At 37.6% G+C, this 22,154-nt stretch overlaps 1 protein-coding gene across 2 annotated transcripts in view; it reads right to left on the bottom strand.

Annotated features, from left to right (window-relative positions):
- The window catches only part of RGS7BP (regulator of G protein signaling 7 binding protein), a 101,715-nt gene that overhangs the window by 21,699 nt on the left and 57,862 nt on the right, over positions 1–22,154 (bottom strand). For both annotated transcript variants that reach the window (XM_065905728.1, XM_065905729.1), the window contains exon 3: positions 14,559–14,689. In XM_065905728.1, the coding sequence (XP_065761800.1) occupies positions 14,559–14,689 (131 nt within the window). The remainder of the gene's footprint in view (positions 1–14,558; positions 14,690–22,154) is intronic.

The raw sequence follows: 22,154 nt of genomic DNA, 5'->3' as shown, positions 1-22,154 counted from the left end.
CTTGCATTTGCAGTCTATTTTCTCCAATGATTTTATATTGAAAAACTTCAAATCTATAGCAAATTTCAAGAATAATTCAATGAACATTCAAATATTCTAGTTTCACCAATTGTTAATATTTAGACCTAGTTTTCTTTTTTTAACTTATTTTTTAATTGGAGGAAAATTGCTTTACAGTATTGTTGGTTTAGCCATATTTTTCTTTTGTCTCTCTCCCTCTCTCTCTGTGTATACATATACATGCACATATATAGATTTCACATATAAGATTATGTATATAATTTATATATATGTAAAATGTTTATAATTTTGACAGGCCATGTAAAAGTTACAGACATTAATGATATTTCATCCCAAATACTTCAACATATATCTCCTCAAGAATATTTTCCTATATAGTCTTAAAACCATTATCACATGAAAAACTTTATTTAACTTTAACTAAATCCATGATTCAATTCAATTTGATGCAATACTATTATTTAATAGATGGGCTTCCCTGGTGGCTCAGATGGTAAAGAATCTGCTAGCAATGCAGGAGATCCCAGTTGGATCCCTGGGTCAGGAAGATCCCCTGGAGAAGGAAATGGCAACCCACTCTACTATTCTTGCATGGAAAATTCCGTGGACAGAGGAGCCTGGCAGTCTACAGCCCATGGGGTTGTCAAGAGTTGGACACAATGAGCAACAAACATTTTCACTTTATTATTTAATATATCTATATCTAAATTTTCCAGTTTTCCAAATATTCCACAATATCCAGTTTTTCCAGTAATGTCACTTTTAGCTTTCCTTTTACATTGAGGGATTCAATTAAGGCCTATGCACCACATTTATCTGTGATGTTTCTTTATTCTCTTTTAATCTAGAATAGATTCCTGGTCTTTTTTCATCCTTCATGACGTTGATATTTTTGAACAGAGAGTCCAGGCCAGTTGTTTTAAAGAATGTCTTTAAATAAAGAATTGTCTTGATTGTTTCCACAAGTCTAGATTGAGAATAAACATTTTTAGTGAGAATATTATAGAAGTAATACTGCGTCCTTTTTAGTGCATTGCATTAGAAAGCACACAAGTGTTTGTTCCATTATTGATCAGGTTAGTTAAGTACTGATAGCGTGGTTAAGGTAATTTCTTACAGCATTTATAGGTGGAGGAATCCTTTTCTCTTTGTAATTATTAAGTAATATGTGGAGTGATTTATTGAGATGTTATAGCCTTTTCAATTTAAATATTTCTTCCATTAGGTTTGGGAAAAGCTTTTCTATTTTTGTTGATTATATTTTCTCAGTTCTATCAGAATTCCTATTTCACGTTAGAGCTTCTGGATCCTATTTATCCCCTATATCCTATATTTACTGTGGGGACTGAGTTCTGGGAGAGTAACTTGACTTGACCTTTCAGCTCCCTGTTTTATGGGTTTCTGTTTGTTTTGGCTGCACTGCAAAGCCTGTGGGATTTAGTTCCCTGACCAGGGACCGAACCAGCACTCCCTGCATTGGAAGCCCAGAGTCTTACCCACGAGTCCCTATTTTAAGCTCTCAGTATTTCCATTATAATAATTGTTAAGAACTGTGAAGGGTCTGAATTTCCTCTGTGTGTGTTATTCTGCCACAATCTCATGGGTACTGGAGAGACACAGGACTCCTAGGTTAGACACAAAGACAACTTCGCACACAAAGCAGGACTAGAGTAGCAGGATTTGTGTTAATTTCTTGAGACACCGGAAGGGCCAGATCGTACTCCACACACACAGGAGATGAGAGCCCTGAGCTTAAGGATCCAAAGTCTTCTATAAGCATGTCTGCTCTTTGCTTCGGAGGGAAATATTTTCATTATACTGAATTGTAAGCATGCCTTGCTCTGGAGGGAGACACAGTCTCTCTTTTTCAAGACATTTACTAAATAAACATCGTTGAAAAGATAGTGTAAAACAAAGGCAGTCAGTGTCTCACTTTGTAAGATATGCAGACATGCAAGAGACTGCAAAACTGTCTCCCAACACTAATTAAACCATCTACTGAAATTTTATTTGATAGATAACACTTTCATTTCCAACAAAACTGACAGATTCCTTACTGCTGTAATGACTGTTTCTGAGGTGTGACAGACCTAAAATAAATCTCTCTGAGACTATTGATTACATTTATATTTTAAATTCTTCATCTGTTTCTACTTAAAATCTGTTCATCAAGCATTAGCTGTTTGCATATTGCCATTTGGTACATCCCTTTCAGGGTGTTGGTTTTCCTGTTTGCCTATCATTCTGATGAGCATCTTTCTTCTGGTGAATGGAAAAGGAGCAGGTGTTTGGCTGGACAGTGCATGTCTACAGCTTGTCTTCTGGGTGCTTCTCGTCTCCACTGATAAGCTGACCTGGGGACACATCTTATTTCTTGGGTCCCACGTTTGCTTTGAGTTTCTTGTTTACAAGTTCTACTCCGAAGAGGTAGGTGGAATGCTTTAGTCTGAGAAAAAACACTGCAGTCTTCTGCTCCCTTTCCTGTTCTGCAGCTGCCCTCATGGAGGATTTGAGTTATTCCACCCTCTGTTCTGCTTTGCCGCCCAGTCCTGACACTCACAGCAGGTGTCCTCCTGGGCAAGCAGTGCCTATCTCAGTTACTCAGTGTGGGGTAGTCCAGCTCTTGCTGAATGCAGTTTCGAACATTCATTTCCCTGATAGCATTTCCAGAAATCCTTCCTGTGATTTGGCATTTGTTGACTCTTAGGTTGAAGTATCTCTAGAATCGATTTTATTTTTGTAGTATTTTTCTCCTGCATGAATTTCTTTTGTTTCTCTTTGAGTGTCTTATCGGCTCTGGCTTCCTTTCTTCATTTATATCCACCAATCCAATCTCCATTGCTTCTGAGCTTTGAGAAATTCCTCAATTTCTGGCTTGTTGAAATCATCCTTCCTCATTTTTCAGGGCCATGGGAGACTGTTTTGTGTTTGCCGACCTCTATTTTTTTTTCCTGTTCTCCCTTTTTTTTTTTCCCTGTGTGACAGAGTTTTGGCAAATGAATTCTTAGTAAGAATGATGTATGCGTCTTCCAGATGAGCTTCTAAAAATCCTCCCATAGGAACCCTTATGCTTTCTTTTCTCCCCTGACTATTGGATGGATGTGGGGAGTGGAAAGAACGAAAGGGCCCAGCCCACCCCAGTTCTGGGGTTGGACTCTGACACGGGTGAATAGTGAACTCTTTTTGTTTTAATCCATTGAGATTTGGTGTTGTTTCATGCAGTTGGTACCCTACCCTGACAAATAAAAGAACCAATATGAATTTATTCTTTCCATTATATCTTCCCTCTCTTTCAACAACAGCATGAAAGCAAATTCCTTTTGCTTATTCAATAATTATTAACTGAAAGTAATGGTGAACACGCTCAAGGTGATCAATTCTAGAGAGGACAACAGACAACAAATCAGATGTCTACCCCTCAATTTAACATGTGCCTGGGGAACACATTGGGTGGGCATAGGACCAGCCATGGAGAGCCAGGGAAAGCTCTCTGCAGGGAAGTTCCATCTAAGTTTCAACTCAAAGAAAGTGCAGGGGTAGACTATGTGAAGAGGTCGTTGTGGGACAGGGTAGGGTGGGCAATATGTTATAGGCAGAGGGGCAACTGGAAAGAATTTCCAAATTCAGGCTCCTCAAAGCAGTTCAAGATTCCTTGAATGTGGCCAGCAGGGTTTGGGGGGCAGGTGGGGTGACTGGTTAGAGATGAGGTTGGAGAGGCTAGATGTTCTTTTGAGCCCCATCAGAAAGTCAGCAGGGGAGTGCCCCACATACCCAGACAGTGGAAGATCTGAGTTCTGCATCCCCAGCTTCCCCCCTTTGACCAGCGATCCTCGGAAGGAGCACCTCAGATGGTGTCTGCGCTGCTCTCAGGAAAAGGGTCGGGCTGCTTCCAGACAGTAACTTCAAGTCAAAGTTTTATTTTGCCCAAGAGTGACTGTGCATTTAAAATCATTTTTTTTTTTTTTATGAAATGAAAAACTCTGTCCCCTGAAAAATCAATTTCAGGCCTCAGTGAACAAGTATTTTCTCAGGGAGAAGATGGAGGGAGGGGAGAAGGAGAGCCTTTAGAGCACCTTAAAATCACACTAAGCTGGCTTCACCCTGTCGAGAACCAAGACATCAAAAAGTTGGCCACGTTCCTCAGGGCTGTGCAAAGCTTTTGGCCTTCAGCTCCTTTGGGATTTCCACGTATTTTTAGCCTGTTTATGGATACTATAACAGGCATGTTTGAGAAAAAGTTAAAGGAAGCCACCCATGAAGCACATACCAGTTTGGAGGGCTGGTTATTCTCATATTCGTGAGAAATGGTCAGTTGTTGAGGAGGAACAAAAACACATCTGATTGTGGGGCAGCCTCAAAAGTCCCACGAGCTCCGTCCACCTCCAAATCCGAGGACTTCACTAGCCCCAGGAGACCGGGCTGGGGTCTTTTATTTAGAGTCGCGGCCCTTTTATCGCCCTCCACTCTGGAGACCTCTTTTCTACTCCTGATCTCACTTCTCCCATTCTCTGTCTTCTCTGACTATTTTCCTCTCTTCCCTCCCCTCCCTTTTGCTGCCACTCCGTCTTCAGCCTAAGAGTGGCAGCAGAAAGCACTGCCATAGCGTCCCCTTGGAGGCCCTGAGTTTGGCCTCTGATGTCCACTGTAGTCAACTTCATTCATTTGTGTGAATTTCCCTAGGAATCAAAACAAACTAATCTTCTCTGAGCAAATATTATATCACTGCACTATCACTTCCTTGATGGCAGGGGCAAATTTCTCATGTCCTCTGTGCTCCAGACACATTATCTGCTATGATACTATATCGAGGGAAGGCTCCCGGGATGGTTTTTGTGCTGTGAGCAACTAAATGAACACAGCTTACAGGAGATGTGTGGAAGCTTATCCACATGGTTACACTTGTTCTCATGCATTTTCATAACTGGTAGAAGCTTTGTAACTCCATGCACTGTGCAAAGGAGTGGGGAAATGTAGGCTGTTAAGTAATTCACTTTTATCCTTGCATTTCTGAAAAGCATGTAATTTAAATAAAAATACGTTATATTAATTCAGTTAGTTGTTTACCTGTATTGAAAAATAGTTTCAAAGGCTCTTCTACATTGTGGTGAGATATTCATAGTGCCATAAAACATATAGTGGAAAAATAATACTTATACCATAAACAGAGCTCTTTTCTTGCCCATATGCTGGGAAATGAACATTTTCCAATTTAGAGAAGAGACAGAGCTATCTCCCTCTTCCCAGCCCCTCCCACTGCCCTATGTACGCTATACTCCTTATGACACTATAGTCCTATCACTGCCCCCAGAGTAGTAGTCATCTTGGTGGTTCTCCTAGCTGCATGGAGGAAGCAGAATAACAGGACACTGGAGACAATAGAAGCACATTTGAGGGAGGGCCCTGTGAGGCTTTCATTGCTCCATTTCCAGCCCCTAAGGTAGAGCAGAACAATGTACAGGAGGTATCAACTGTGTAGTTAATTAACCTCAACTTTCCCAGAATGGGTGTCATAGCTAAAATCATGCTCCCTTTGTATCACATGAAAGCTTCATTTTATTTTCCTAAATATAAGCATTTCCTAGGCAGAATTAAACTTCTTTACCCAAATCAAAATATCTTGTAAGTCATTAAGAGATTGATGGAGTTCACTTTCCCTGTCATCTTAGAAGTAACTCTCTGAACTTCTTTTGGTATGAAATAAAATGCACAATGAATTTTAGCAATTCATTAAACATGGTGTCTTGAAATATGCACACCAATCATTAAGTCAGATCTGAGAATAAATTCGGCTCATGGTGCTAGTCTAGTATTTTTCGTTTCTCCATTTGATATGTTCTCTTGCCTTTCTCCAAGGTAAATTAGTGGGCAATGGTTTGATGTGTAGAACAATCACAAAGTTTGTGGAGGGGATGAATGTGTTAGGTGACTCTGGACAAGTTACTTCTTTGAGCCTCAGCTTCTCCATCTGTAAAATGGGAAAAACAATGTTGAGTATGAAATAAGATGGCATGGATAAAGCACCAGGCAAGTAGAAGGTACACAACAACTGGAAGTTGTGATCATTGTTATTTTCCTAGTCCTCAGCTGACATCTACTTTGACTAAAGGTGATGAATATGGTGTCCTGCTCCCTGTTTGGCATTTAAGACAAGGAGACAGAATAAGAGATGGTGTTAGACTGCCCTTAGATTCCAGAAGTTGTTTATATTTATGTTCTTCAAATAGCACAAACTTATTCTGGTCTTGGGTCCTTTGCATTAGATACAAATGTTTAGGAAGTTGTGTTCTTCTTGTCATTAAATCTCAGATTAAGTTCTGTCTCCTCAGAGAGTTTTGACCACCCCTTCTAAAGTAGTCACCCAGTCATGGTCATGTTCTATTACATTACCTACTCTATTTTAATTACTGACATTGTAATTTTTAGTGTTTGGGATTTTTAGAACTTTCCTCCCTGCCTATTTCTCTGCACGAAACTATATGCTCAATAAGAACACAGATCTATCTCTGTAGTCCTGATAATTTCAGTCTCCCAGTACCTTGCATATGATAGGTGCTCAATAAATATTTGTTCAAAGGACATGTGTCCACCATAATTTGAATCATAATCTATTTTAAGATTTATCCTGCTTCATTTCTTCTAACCTAATGTTCTATTTTAGTGTCAATTGCCTCATTACATTGGAAAGTAAGGCTTGTGGCTCTATTCTATTTCTGTCTTTATGTTGCTTGTTTCTTTTAGTGGTGTGGGTCATTTTCTTTACATTCCTTAATAGGAGATGGAATACCCAGGAGTCTTTATTGCTCATATGCTATTCTTTGTCTTGAGCTTATCCTGTTTTTGCTGGATGGATGGCTGTTCATTAATTTCTTATTACAGCATCTTGATCTTTCAACTCCCACTGGATTTTGAATTAAGGATTTTTAACTGTCAACATTTCTCTCTCCTTTTCCTTTTTGTGGTTACATTTCCTCTGCATTTTTTCTATCTCTATATATCCTAGTGGCATAATACAGGAGAAGAATCTATCTTATCTCAGATCTTAGGAGGAGGAAGGGAGGGCGGTATACCTCAAATGACCTGGGGAAAATCTAACTGTAAGCGATGGCAGAGGGTTGGAGCAGAGTCAGAGAAAGTGCTTGACAGAGTGAGGAGAAATGAGCATAAAAATGGAAAGAGCAAGTTCACATGTGAAGGGCGCTTGCACTGGAGTGTTCTCTCATCTCTGCTTCTTCTACAATGGGAATGTTGTGAAAACTGACCGACTGGGAGTAGAATGGGGCAGAGGAAAGCTGTGGGCAAAACAGCAGAATTATTGAATTCTCTTAGAAACCTGGCTTCGCTTTCTGCCACTGGAGTGAATGAATCCTGAGGTCTCATTTTATCTGGTGTCAGGAAACAGGCGTTAATGGTCAATGTGATACATGGATTCAGTTGTGGGAAAAGATTTCCTACCTAATTAACTGTGAAGATGTGAGAGCAATTATTTTTCACTATAAACATAGAAATTAGACTTTGTCAAATAATAGTGCAACCTACAACTTAAAACCGTTAGAATATGAGGCTACACAATGCCTAAAATTATTCCTATCTATCATTCTCGTAACAGTTTTTCAGAAACACACTTGTATAGCATAATCTAATAGCCTTTATTAAATGTGTATTTTTACCTCATATTTCTATAATCTACTTTAATTTTGTTGGCCATGAAATAGGACAATCACCTTAGTACTGTTTGTCTTCATTTTTGGCAATAGCAGGATCTTATAAGTATAAAAAATTTCCAACTAGATTGTACCAATCAGACTTATGAGACAGCAAAAATTGAGAAACATGAGGTATGCAGAAAGCATGAAGAGCCATTGAATATATTGTTAATGAAGGATATTTATAATTTGCTTAATTGAGAGAGAAGGACAATCTTCATTATTAAATTCAAGCTCCCTGCAGAAGCTTTAAAATGATTTGAGGCTGTGTTTCCCAGAAACAAATTGTACTCCTCACCCCTGCAGTAACCTTGTGTGCCCTTTTCCTCCAAAGAGTAAACACATGACTACTCAATACAAAATACAATAGTAAAACTAAATGTGATATACAATCCTTTCTGAACTTCTGGTAGCAATCAGGGAGGTAATTAGAAATAAAAGTAAATTAAAAGTACAGATAACTGCAACATAATTTGGCTTCAGAATCTAATCACAACAAAAAATTGACCACAGACTCTCATATAGAGCCAAAATAATGACTCAATTGCAATTCCTTCCCCCCCATCCTTGATGAAATAGAATAAATAAGAGAAGTGGCCAACCTGTAATAAGAAATTAGCGGAAAGAAGAAATTAGCTAACCTAAAAGTCACCAAAATACAAATTTTTACTATAGTATTAAAAGAAACATACCAGAAAGAGATTCTAAACAGAAAGAGATTGAATGTTATAGACTAGAAGGGCAATCACCATTCCCCTAAGATTCTGAGGACTACACTCATCCCTCAGTATCTGTATGTGTGTGTGGTGGAGTTGGGGTGGTTGGTTTTAGAACATGCCCTGAACCCCAAAATCCATGGATGCTCAAGTCCCATAGTCAATCATCTGTATCTGTTGTTCCACATTCATGGATTCAAATGGCCACAGATTGTAAGCATAGTACATGATCTGCCATTGTTTGAATTCAGAAGGGTCAAATGTATTTTATTTCAGGAAGGGACTTTGTGAGATTACCTAGACCCTTCCTAGCCCAAGGCCACACTAGAGCTATCACTGGATAAAGAGTGTATTTTCTGGCATCTTAAATCTTGGTAGACAAATTTCTTTCTAGTGTTGATAAAGAAGAAAGCATACAACATGTATGTGCTTAGATGAGTAAGAATAGCTAGGTAAGAGTTTGGAAGTTTCACTTTTTGTACATACAATGGGGTTATTTCCTTTTGTTTCAAAGGGTAGCTAAATGGTGATCCATCTTCACTATGTTTCAGAATCACCTGGAGAGCCCCCAGATTCTGATTCAGTGGGTCCTGGACAGGATCCCTGCATCTCCATGTTTATGCAGCATCCTGGATAATTTTGTAAGTAGTGCATTCTAAGTAGTACTAAGGATTTACATTCTAAGTAGTACTTTAGGAGAATAAAATAGAAATCCAAATGGAGACTTAATCCTACAAAGAGGAGAAGTCAAAGGTGCTCTTAGGTATACTCTTTTAAGAGTTTTACTTAGATGGTAAGAATGCTATAGCAGGGAGTAAGGGCTTATATTTTTAAAGGAAGAGGCAGAGAAGGGCATCAATCAGAGACTGACAGTGAAGACAGGAGGCAGTGCAGGTCAGATGAAATGATCAGTTAAGAATCTGTGTGCTTTTAATTATCATGGAAGAAATAAAAAAGGAAATCAAAATATACATAGAAACAAATGAAAATATGACAACCCAAAACCTATGGGATTCAGTAAAAGCAGTGCTACACTGCTTAGCACTTAGCAATGTAAGCTTACCTCAAGAAACAAGAGAAAAATCAAATAAATAACCTAACTTTACACATAAAGCATCTGGAAAAAAGAAATGAAGAACCCCAATGTTAGTAGAAGGAAAGAAACAATAAAAATCAGAGCAGAAATAAGTGAAAAAGAAACAAAAGAAACTATAGCAAAAATAAACAAAACTAAAATCTGGTTCTTTGAGAAGTTAAATAAAATAGACAAACCATTAGCCAGACTCATCAAGGGAAAAAGGGAGAAGAATCAAATCAAAAAAATTAGAAATGAAAATGTAGAAATCACAACAGACAAATAGAAATACAAAGGATCGTAAGAGACTACTATCAGCAACTTATATGCCAATAAAATGGACAACTTGGAAGAAATGGATGAATTCTTAGAAAAGTATAACCTTCCAAACCTGAACCAGGAACAAATAGAAAATCTTAACAAACCCATCACAAGCACAGAAATCGAAACTCTAATACAAAATCTTCCAACAAACAAAAGCCCAGGACCAGATGGCTTCACAGGTGAATTCTACCAAAAATTTAGAGAAGAGCTAACACCTATCCTACTCAAACTCTTCCAGAAAATTGTGGAGGAAACTCATTCTATGAGGTCACCATTACCCTAATACCAAAACCAGACAAAGATGCCACAAAAAAGAAAACTATAGGCCAATATCAATGATGAACATAGATGCAAAAATCCTCCACAAAATTCTAGCAAACAGAACCCAACAACATATTAAAAAGATCATACATCATGGCCAGTGGGCTTTATCCCAGGGATGCAAGGATTCTTCAATATTCACAAATCAATCAATGTGATATACAACATTAACAGATTGAAAGATAAAAACCATATGATGATCTCAATAGATGCAGAGAAAGCCTTTGACAAAATTCAACATCCACTTATGATAAAAACTCTCCAGAAAGCAGGCATAGAAGGAACATACCTCAACATAATAAAAGCCATATGTAATAAACCCATAGCAAACATTATCCTCAATGGGAAAAAATTGAAAGCATATCCCCTAAAATCAGGAACAAGACAAGGGTGTCCACTCTCACCACTACTATTAAACATACTTTTGGAAGTTTTAGCCATAGCAATCACAGAAGAAAAAAATAAAAGGAATCCAGATTGGAAAAGAAGAAGATTCTCACTGTTTGCAGATGACATGATTTGCTACATAGAAAACCCTAAAGACATCACCAGAAAATTACTAGAGCTAATCAATGAATATAGTAAAGTTGCAGGATATAAAATTAACACACAGAAATCCCTTGCATTCCTATACATTAACAATGAGAAAACAGAGAAATTAGGGAAACAACCCCATTCACCATTTCAACAAAAAGAATAAAGTACTTAGGAATAAATTTACCTAAAAAACCAAAAGACCTATACAGAGAAAACTACAAACCACTGATGAAAGAAATCAAAGATGACACAAATAGATGGAGAAATATACCATGTTCATGGATCAGTTCAGTTCAGTTGCTCAGTTGCGTCCGACTCTGCAACCCCATGAATTGCAGCACACCAGGGTTCCCTGTCCATCAGCAACTCCCGAGTTTACTCAAACACATGTCCATCGAGTCGGTGATGCCATCCAGGCATCTCATCCTCTGTCGTCCCCTTGTCCTCCTGCCCCCAATTCCTCTCAGCATCAGGGTCTTTTCCAATGAGTCAACTTTTCACATGAGGTGGCCAAAGTACTGGAGTTTCAGCTTCAGTATCAGTCCTTCCAATAAACACCCAGGACTGATCTGCTTTAGGATGGACTGGTTGGATCTCCTTGCAGTCCAAGGGACTCTCAAGAGCCTTCTCCAACATCACAGTTTAAAAGCATCAATTCTTCAGCTCTCAGCTTTCTTTATAGATGAACTCTCACATCCATACATAACTACTAGAAAAACCATAGCCTTGACTAGATGGACCTTTGTTGGCAAAGTAATGTGTCTGCTTTTTAATATGCTATCTAGCTTGGTCATAACTTTCCTTCCAAGGAGTAAGTGTCTTTTTAATTTCATGGTTGCAGTCACCATCTGCAGTGATTTTGGAGCCCCCCAAAATAAAGTCTGACACTGTTTCCACTGTTTCCCCATCTATTTGCCATGAAGTGATGGGACCAGATGCCATGATCTTAGTTTTCTGAATGTTGAGCTGTAAGCCAACTTTTTCACTCTCCTCTTTCACTTTCATCAAGAGGCTTTTTGGTTCTTCTTCACTTTCTGCCATAGGGTGGTGTCATCTGCATATCTGAGGTTATTGATATTTCTCCCACAATCTTGATTCCAGCTTATGCTTCATCCAGCCCAGCGTCTCTCATGATGTACTGTGCATATAAGTTAAATAGCAGGGTGATAATATACAGCCTTGTCTCCTTTTCCTATTTGGAACCAGTCTGTTGTTCCATGTCCAGTTCTAACTGTTGCTTCCTGACCTGCATATAGGTTTCTCAAGAGGGAGGTCTGGTGGTCTGGTATTCTGTGTAAATTCTTTCAGAATTTTCCACAGTTTACTGTGATCCACACAGTCGAAGGCTTTGGTATAGTCAATAAAGCAGAAGTAGATGTTTATCTGGAACTGTCTCGCTTTTTCAATGATCCAGCAGATCAGAAGAATCAATATAGTGAAAATAGTTTACTACCCAAAGCAATTTATAGATTCAATGCAATCCCTATTAAGCTACCAATGGTATTTTCACAGAACTAGAACAAATAATTTCACGATTTGTATGGAAAAACAGAAAACCTCGAATAGCCAAAGCAATCTTGAGAAAGAAGAATGGAACTGGAGGAATCAACCTGCCTAACTTCAGACTATACTACAAAGCTACAGTCATCAATACAGTATGGTACTGGCACAAAGACAGAAATATAGATCAATGGAACAAAATAGAAAGCCCAGAGATAAATCCACGTACCTATGGATGCCTTATCTTTGACAAAGGAGGCAAAATTATACAATGGAGAAAAGACAATCTCTTTAACAAGTGCTGCTGGTAAAAGTGGTCAACCACCTGTAAAGAATGAAACTAGAACACTTTCTAATACCATACAGAAAAATAAACACAAAATGGATTAAAAATCTAAATGTAAGATCAGAAACTATAAAATTCCTAGAGGAAAACATAGGCAGAGTACTCTCTGACATAAATCATAGTGAAATCCTCTATGACCCACCACTCAGTAATGGAAATAAAAGCAAAATTAAGCTATTGGGACCTAATTAAACTTAAAAGCTTTTGTACAACAAAGGAAACTATAAGCAAGGTGAAAAGACAGCCTTCAGAATGGGAGAAAATACTAGCAAACGCAGCAACTCACAAAGAATTCATCTCAAAAATATCCAAGCAGTTCATTCAGCTCAAAACCGGAAAAACAAATGACCCAATACAAAAAATGGGCCAAAGAACCAAACAGACATTTCTTTAAAGAAGACATACAGATGGCTAACAAACACATGAAAAGATCTCAACATCACTCATTATCAGAGAAATGCAAATCAAAACCATAATGAGGTACCATCTCACAATGGTCAGAATGGCCGCTATCAAAAAGTCTACAAACAATAAATGCTGGAGAGGGTTTGGAGAAAAGGGAACCCTTTTACATTGTTGGTGGGAATGCAATCTAGTACAACCACTAAGGAGAACAGTGTGTGTGTGTGTGTTAGTTGCTCAGTCATGTCTGACTCTTAGTGACCCCATGTATTGTAGCCTACAGGACACCTCTGTCCATGGGATTCTCCAGGCAAGAATACTGGAGTGGGTTGCCACTTCTTTCTCTTAGAACAGTTTGGAGATTCCTTAAAAAACTGGAAATAGAACTGCCATACAACCCAGCAATCCCACTGCTGGGCATACACACCGAGGAAACCGGAGTTGAAAGAGACACGTGTACCCCAATGTTCATCACAGCACTGTTTACAATAGTTAGGACATGGAAGCAACTTAGATGTCCATAGGCAGACAAATGGATAAGAAAATTGTGGTACATATACACAATGGAATATGAGTCAGCTATTAAAAAGAACACATTTGAATCAGTTCTAATGAGGTAGATGAAACTGGAGCCTATTATACAGAGTGAAGTAAGTCCAAAAGAAAAACACCAATATAGTATATTAACACATATATATGGAATTTAGAAAGATGGTAACGACCCTATGTGCAAGACAGCAAAAGAGACACAGATATAAAGAACAGAGTTTTGGAATCTCTGGGAGAAGGCAAGGGTGGGATGACTTTAGAGAATAGCATTGAATCTTGTATATTACCATATATGAAATAGATGATCAGTCCAAGTTCAATGCATGAAGCAGGATACTCAAAGCTGGTACACTGAGATGACCCAGAGGGATGGGATGGGAAGGGAAGGGAGCTAATCTAGAGTGGGAGAAATTCTCTCTATGCATATGTGATGACTGAAACTGTTGGAATCAGTTTGTAAATGTGGGGGAAGGCAGCTTGAGGGTTAATGCCAACACCCAGTAGAAGGCAGAGCATCGCTCAGAATGGAATTCAGGTCTGATCAAACCATGCTGAAGCCACTGGCATCTCTGGAGATTTCAGTTCTTTAGGCCAAAATAGTCTCTTTATAAGTTAAAACCAGAGGATGAAATTTTTCAGTCACTAATATGCCTCCCTATTGTTTATTGAGTTTCCCCTATTTTATCTTTGGGGCACAATTTGTGATTTGTCATCTTGCAATCAAATACATTTAGGGACATAGCAGCAATTTTGGATAGCATTTACTACCCCAGTAAGATCATTATATAGTTTTACTGCCCACACTGATTCTAGCCAAAATCATGTTCACAAGGGGTAAGATAATAAATTTGAGAACTGTTTCTACCACAATTTCTGTTCAAGATAATCAGGGTTGTTATGCATGTTGATAGTACTGATATAGGCTTCTTTTATTTATTTCAAATATTTCCTGAACATATTCTAATTGTGTGTAGGTAAACATATGGTACATATTGGCCTTTGCAAAATATAAGTTTTGGTTTAACATTTCTCACTGCTTATGGCAATATATTAAATGTAGATACCTTTTCGATGAAATTGAAGAGACCCCAGCAGGCATATAGATTTTAGCATTTCTGTTGTGTACATTTCTAAGCAGCACTGCAGCTGAATGTAGAGCCGACAGATTTCTGGATGGATCTCACCATCTTCCGGGCTGCAACAGAATGAAGGAGAAAAGCTGTGAACATTCTCAAGATTTCACTCATCAGCCATTTGTCTCAGTTCTGAGAGGGGAAAATGCTCACTAAAGATTTCTAAAGCCTTGAGTCTAAAATATAGGACTTTTTGCTTTCAAACCAATAACCAATGTCACAGTTCTTACATAAGTTGTCTTTCTGACTAACAGCTCTTAATATTTTTCCCCTTAGCAGCAGATTTCTGCTAGGAGCTTAAAATCATAAATGTTTTAAGTAATTGAAAATATTAGACATTTTCAATTTAAGTATTGGAACAAATTTCCAAAATATATTTAAACCTAAGGCTATCCTAATCTGTAAGACTAGATTAAAAACTCTTATTTTTGGAGAAACTAACGAAGAGCTATTCAATTACCAGCTAGAAGATAGCTCTTTAATATTAAGGCCCTAGGATAACATGGTTAGAGAGCCAAGATAGAAATTATTTTTATCAAGGTCTTTTGTCTCAGTCTAAAGGACATCCCTTTATTGTTTGCTATGGTTAATTTAAGAAAGATTAAGTGTTTTTATTGAAAAAATGAAAAATTTATGAAAAATGAAATGTAATAAAATTCTAATAATTTTGCTTCATGATCTAATTCTAAATAAATACTAAATTTATGCTCTCAAATTTATTTGAAGCCCTGAGCCATTCTCTATTAACTATGGTAAAATATACAAATGTGAATATGATAAAACATGAAGTGATCACTTTTGTTTTTTGAGAGGACAGAAATTAGTTGTGGATAGGACACTATTTTATATGTAACTAAAATAGCATGTATTGAATAAAGATAACTAAATAAAAGGGATACAGTTTAGAGCTAGATTATAAGTGGAAGAAGCCTAAAAGTGAACTCTGTCAAATACCCTAGGGTATCTTTACTTCTATCTCCCTTCATTTAAAATGCAATGAAATCTGACTAAGCAATGCAGCATTTGGATTTGATTCCTTTGTAAAGTGGTCAGTGGCAAAACAGCAGGGGCAATTATCAGAAAAAAAAAAAAGGTGACTTCATTTTTATAAAAGTTCTGGAATCACACTAAATAGAATTTGTATTTACACAGCAATTTACCGTAATAATAAGTTTTCATTTTCAATATTTATTTAGTAGATGAGCCAGCATATATCTAACTATATGGTTATGTAACACAGAAAAATGCAAAATCTTTTGCCTGAGTATGAACGATGCCTGCAAAATTATTCTGTCTTTCCTGTGTCAGAACAAAGGACTTCATAAAAGCCTACATGCAAAATTTTGCCTTATCTGAAAAATATGAGCCTACATTACTTTCTCGTTTGTGTCTCATGGGTCCAGCCCTAGGCCAACATTGGAAGCAAGTGTATCTCTGGCAAAAGTCCCAGATTTTCTTGCAGAGCTTCTTCCCACAGGTGCTTTCTACCCTCAAGCTGTCCTTCTGCTTCCTGGAGCTTTCCCCCATTCCGACACACCCACACCCACACCCATCCACCCACACACAGACACATACCCACCACCTCATTATTTCATATTAACTCCAGCCTTTCCAAATGTCTGTGTCCCTTCCCCTCCCTTCATGGCCCTGCTAGACTCTGAAGGAGTAATAGGCATCAATGGTTCTTATAAAAGAAAGTGATCCTGGTATATTACCTGCTAATACATAAATTTTGATAGAAAAATTTGAATTCTCTTTATCCCAAAGAGAAACTAGAGCAAATATTTTATAGCAGGTAGGTCTTTTCTGTGCTGCTTCATCATTTCAATTATAGCTGTTTGTTTTCACCTATGCATAACATTGGCCCTGGTGGCTTGTATGCAGATTAAAAAAAAAAAAGCTGCAATGAGTACATGGTATGTATTATACATTTGATGAATGGGGAAATTAACAGTACAGTATTATTCCAAGCCACAGAATATTGTTATTTTCAAAAGTACAAAATATGTGCTTTGTGGCTTCATTCCAAAAATATGTGAACTTCATATATAGATGATGCTTTATGTAATTTAAACAAATGATTACTGTATTAGCATATCTTAAGAGCCAATAAATTTTATTATTTTACAGCTAAATGGTGAGAGACAAAGCAATGTATCAAGTGGTTCTGAAACAACAGACGTCAGAATAGAGATTAAAATGCCTAATTCATATCGTTTCCTTGGATGCAAGCTTCTAATGTCTCTGTAACCAATGGAGAGTCTCAAAATTATGGAACCATTTTGCCCTTCCTAAATGTTATGGGAGGAAGCTGAATGGATGCTACCAGAAATATAGTCAGTCTAACAAAAATTAATTGATACTAAAGTTGCATTATAAATTTCCTACTTAAAAATTCTTACATATGCCCATAGATCATCCTTTAACATCTTGATACCTGAAGTATAAAGAAAGAAAAAAACTAGTCAGAGAGCAGTGGACAATTTATCTTTTATATTAGTGTTTCCCAATGCTTTGACTAGACTACATTAGCCTCAGGTCTTGCATAGTTTCTCTCTCCTCCTTTGTTTATTTGTTTTTATTTATTTTTGGATATGCTGGGTCTTCACTGCTTTGGGGGCTTTCCTCTAGTGCGGTGTATAGACTCATCACGGGGGCTCTTCTCGTTGCAGAGCGTGGGCTCTAGAGTCCTCCGGCCTCAGTGGTTGTGGCGCGTGGGCTCAGTGGCTGCAGCTCCCAGGCTCTAGGGCAGAGGCTCAGTAGCTGTGGCGCACAGGCTGAGTTGCTCCACGGCACGTGGGATCTTCCTGGACCAGGGATCAAACCAGCGTCTTCTGCGTTGGCAAGCGGATTCCTTACCACTGAGCCACCAGGGAAGCCCTACTTCTCCTAGAGCTCTAAGCTGTGTTGCTGCTATTGATTACTAAAGTTCATTAAAAGAAAAATTGTCAAATGGGTAATAATAATATGTCTAATATGATCAGTGGATTGAAATTCATTTTTGGGAAGCATTAAGAGTATTTAGGATATTTTTGTAACAAGTGAGCAAGAGTTAGAACTTGAAAATGGAAGAAAAGTCAAGAAGACAGCAATGTAAAGGCTTGAAACTCACTAGGAATAAATTAGAGGGCCCACAGAGAATTTTACATGAAACAAAATTAGACCTACATACTTCTACATTCTACTACATTCTCTCACTGTGTCCTCTAGGAACTGATAGAGCTTACAGGTAACTTTACCACATGTGATTGATGTTTAGTCTAAAACTATTTACTCATGTTATTCAAGTTTAGGTCTATGAGAGTCAATCTGATGCACATTTAATTGTGAAAGAAATTTTATAAGGTGTGATTATTTTTCTACTGAGCATAAATCAAGAACTAACCTTATTTTGATTAATTTGAAAGCCTAAGTATTAATAGAAAACCACTCTAAAATGAACTTAAATGATATTCAGTGATTTAGAGCTCAAGTTGAATTTAAAAACTTCAAAAATAACCACCAATTTATGAAACTTCAATCAACTCTTTAAGCTTGAGAATCAGGATTTAGTGTCTTAATATTAGGACTTAAGAGAACCGGACTGGTGTAGTAATAGGTGGACAAGAATATAGACATTGACTAAGTCACCCTTGATTGTGGAAATGCTCTCTATTATGGATATTCTTATTTTATAACTCAAAACTAATATGATGAACACCTATTAGAATGGTTAAAATTAAAAAGACTGACAATACCAAATCTTGTACGTTGTTAGTAGGAGTTAAAATTTTGGAAAGAGTTCTGGAAGTTTCTTAAAAAACTAAACATATACCTTCCTATGACCTGATAATTCCACTTCTAGGTATTTACTCAAGAGAAGTGAAAACCTATTCACAAAAAGATCTTTTTAAGAGTGTTCAGGGTAGTTTTATTTAAAATAACTAAAAACTAGAAATAACCTGGGTGTCTGTCAAGAGGAAAGTGGATAAAGAAATTAGATTCTCACACATCAACTATACTTCAGTTTAAAAAAAGAAACCAGAATATTCCTACGGTAGACTAATACTTGATAATTAAGAGGAGTAAATTCCTGATACACAGAACAACACAGATGAATCTCAAACACATAATTTGTTTTTTCACTTTAAAAAATCTATCTTTAATTGGAGGATAAGTGCTTTATAATAGTTTGTTGTTTTTTGCCATATGTCAACACAAATCAGTCATAGGTATACATATGTCCCCTCCATCTTGAACCTCCCTTCCACCTTCTACCATATCCCACCCCTCTAGGTTGTCACAGAGCACTGACTTGAATTTCCTGTGTTACACAGCAAATTCCCACCAGATATCTATTTTACATATGGTAATATATATGTTCCTGTGCTTCACTCAATTCGTTCCACCCTCTCCTTCTCTCACTGTGTCCAGAAGTTTGTTTTCTATGTCTGCATCTTCATTGCTGCCTTGCAAATAGATTCATCAGTACTATCTTCCTAAATCCCATATATATATATGTATTAATATATGATATTTGTTGTTCTCTTTCTGTCCTATTTCAGTCTATATAATAGGCTCCAGATTCATCCACCACATTAGAACTGACTCAAATGCATTCCTTTTTATGGCTAAGTAATATTCCATTGTATATATGTACCACAGCTTCTATATCCATTCATTTATTGATGGACATCTAGGTTGCTTCCGTGTCCTTGCTATTATAGTGTTGTAGTGAACATTGGGGTACATGTGTGTGTTTAAATTATGCCAAACACAATTTTGAGTGAGAAAATCCTTATACAAAAGAGTAAATACTGTATGACTACATTTATATGAAGTTCTAGAACAGATAAAACTAATCCATAGTAACAGGTATTAGAACCATGGTGGGGAGGGTATTGACTGGGAATGGGCATAAGAGAGGGAACTTTCTAGAGTGAGTGTAATATTTCATATATAGATGAAAGTTTGAGTCACATAGGTATATACATTTGGCAGAGGAACCAGAGATCAAATTGCCAACATAAGCTGGATCACAGAAAATGCAAGGGAATTCCAAAAACACATTTACTTTAATTCATTGATTATGCTAAAGCCTTTGACTGTGTGGATCACAACAAACTGTGGAATATTCTTAAAGAGATGGGAATACCAGACCACTTTTCCTGCCTCCTGAGAAACCTGTATGCAGGACAAGAAGCAACAGTTAGAACCTGACATGGAACAATGGACTGGCTCAAAACTGGGAAAGGAGTACATCAAGGCTATATATTGTCACCCTGCTTATTTAACTTCTATGCAGAATACACCATGTGAAATGTTGGGCTAGATGAATCACAAGCTGGAATCAAGACTGCCAGGAGAAATACCAACAACCTCAGATTTGCAGATGATACCACTTTAATTGCAGAAAATGAAGAGGAACTAAAGAGCCTCTTGATGAAAGTGAAAGAGGAGACTGAAAAAGCTGGCTTAAAACTCAACATTCAAAACATTAAGATCATCTCATCTGGTCCTATCACTTTATGGCAAATAGATGGGGGAAATGCAGAAACAGTGTCAGATTTCATTTTCTTGGGCTCCAAAATCAACATGGACAATGACTGCAGCCATGAAATTAAAAGATGCTGGCTCCTTGGAAGAATAAACATGTCAAATCTAGACAGTGTTTTAAAAAGCAGAGACATCACTTTGCTGACAGAGGTCACTCTAGTCAAAGCTATGGTTCTTCCAGTAGTCATGTATGGATGTGAGAGTAGGACCATAAAGAAGGCTGAGTGCTGAAGAATTGATCCTTTTGAACTGTGGTGCTAAGAAGATTCTTGAGAGTCCCTTGGACTGCAAGGAGATCAAACAGTCCATCCTAAAAGAAATCAGTCCTGAATATTCATTGGAAGGACTGATGCTGAAGCTGAAGCTCCAATACTTTGGCCATCTGATGTGAAGAGCTGACTCATTAGAAAAGACCCTGAGGCTAGGAAAGATAGAGGGCAAGAGGAGAAGGGGATGATAGAGGATGAGATGGTTGGATAGCATCACTAACTCAAAGGATATGAGTTTGAGCAAACTCAGGGAGATAGTGATGGACAGAGGAGCCTGGCTGCTGCAGTTCATGGGGTTGCAAAGAGTTAGGCATGACTTAGCGACTGAACAACAACAACACATTTGGCAAAACTTATTGAATGGTACACTTGAGATTTGGGCATATTCTTGCCTGGAGAACCCCATAGACGGAGGAGCCTGGTAGGCTACAGTCCATGGGGTCGCAAAGAGTCGGACATGACTGAGCGACTTCACTTTCACTTTGATCATATGCAAATTTTTAACTTTTAAAAAAGAACTATAGGCAATGATATTTCATAAAAGAGAGTAAAGATGAGTTTAAATTTGTCCTGAAGCTTTTGTAACATGTACCTGGAAAGTATGACTTAAGTGTAAAGAATGAGAAAATCTTGGTCAGATTTTCAGTATATTAAAAAACATTTATTCCTTAATTTTTTCAGTATATTAAAAAGTATTTATTCCTTAATTCTGTATAAATATGTTTTAAAGCATATTTCACACAAAAGTTGTTATTAAGATGACTTTAAGTTATTAGCACTCTTCCTTTACATATTGTGAAAGTGAAGTGAAAGCGAAAGTCACTCAGGTGGTGTCCAACTCTTTGAGACCCCATGGACTATACAGTCCATGGAATTCTCCAGGCCAGAATACTGGAGTGGGTAGCCTTTCCCTTCTCCAGGGGATCTTCCCAACCCAGGGATTGAACCCATGTCTCCCACATTGCAGGCAGATTCTTTACCAGCTGAGCCACAAGAGAAGCATGTACTTCCACTCTTTTATCTTTTTCAACCCTTTCAATTGATGCTTAGTTAATAAATGAAATAAAAAAAAAATTGAACCATAGGCAAATATTGAACCCCAGTTAATAGTAAGCATGCTGAAGCATTTAGGTGTAAGTTTTCTGATGTCTGCAACTTCAGAAAAAAATATAGATTATGGATGGGGGAATGAATATACAGACAGATGTATGGTAAACAAGTACAACTTAACTGTAGAATCTGGATGATGGGCATTTACTTGATGTTCCAGGATTTACAGTTCCCCTAATAGTTACCTGGCATAAACTGAACAAAACAACTGGGAAGCTTTACAACCAGTAAGGTCAAGTTCAGGAGTTAGCACACTGGGGGCTGTGGTTATGAAATGACTTGACTCTGTATCTGTCTGCTTTTTTGCCAGACTTTGGTGTTCTATGCAGCTGCTAATAGTTTCTTAAAAATCAGCAAAACTTGTTATTTTAAAAGTCTGTCTCTAATGCAGCGGTTTATATATTTATCAGTAGATGAAGGCTGCAAGACATAATAAAAGGAAAGTGGATTCTGGAGTCAGAAGACAATTCTAAATATAGACTTCATTATTTAGCATTGTGATCGTAGAAAAGTCACTTTAAGTTCTTCAATACTCAGTTCCCTTAGCTGTGAAATAGGGATGTGTGCTTGTGTTAAGTTGTTCAGTGGTGTCTGACTCGTGGCCCCATGAATT

This window comes from Muntiacus reevesi, chromosome 14 (assembly GCF_963930625.1).
Source record: "Muntiacus reevesi chromosome 14, mMunRee1.1, whole genome shotgun sequence".
Lineage (NCBI taxonomy): Eukaryota > Metazoa > Chordata > Mammalia > Artiodactyla > Cervidae > Muntiacus > Muntiacus reevesi.
Note: the sequence above shows the minus strand (reverse complement) of the source record. Positions and strands in the feature narration are given on the sequence as shown.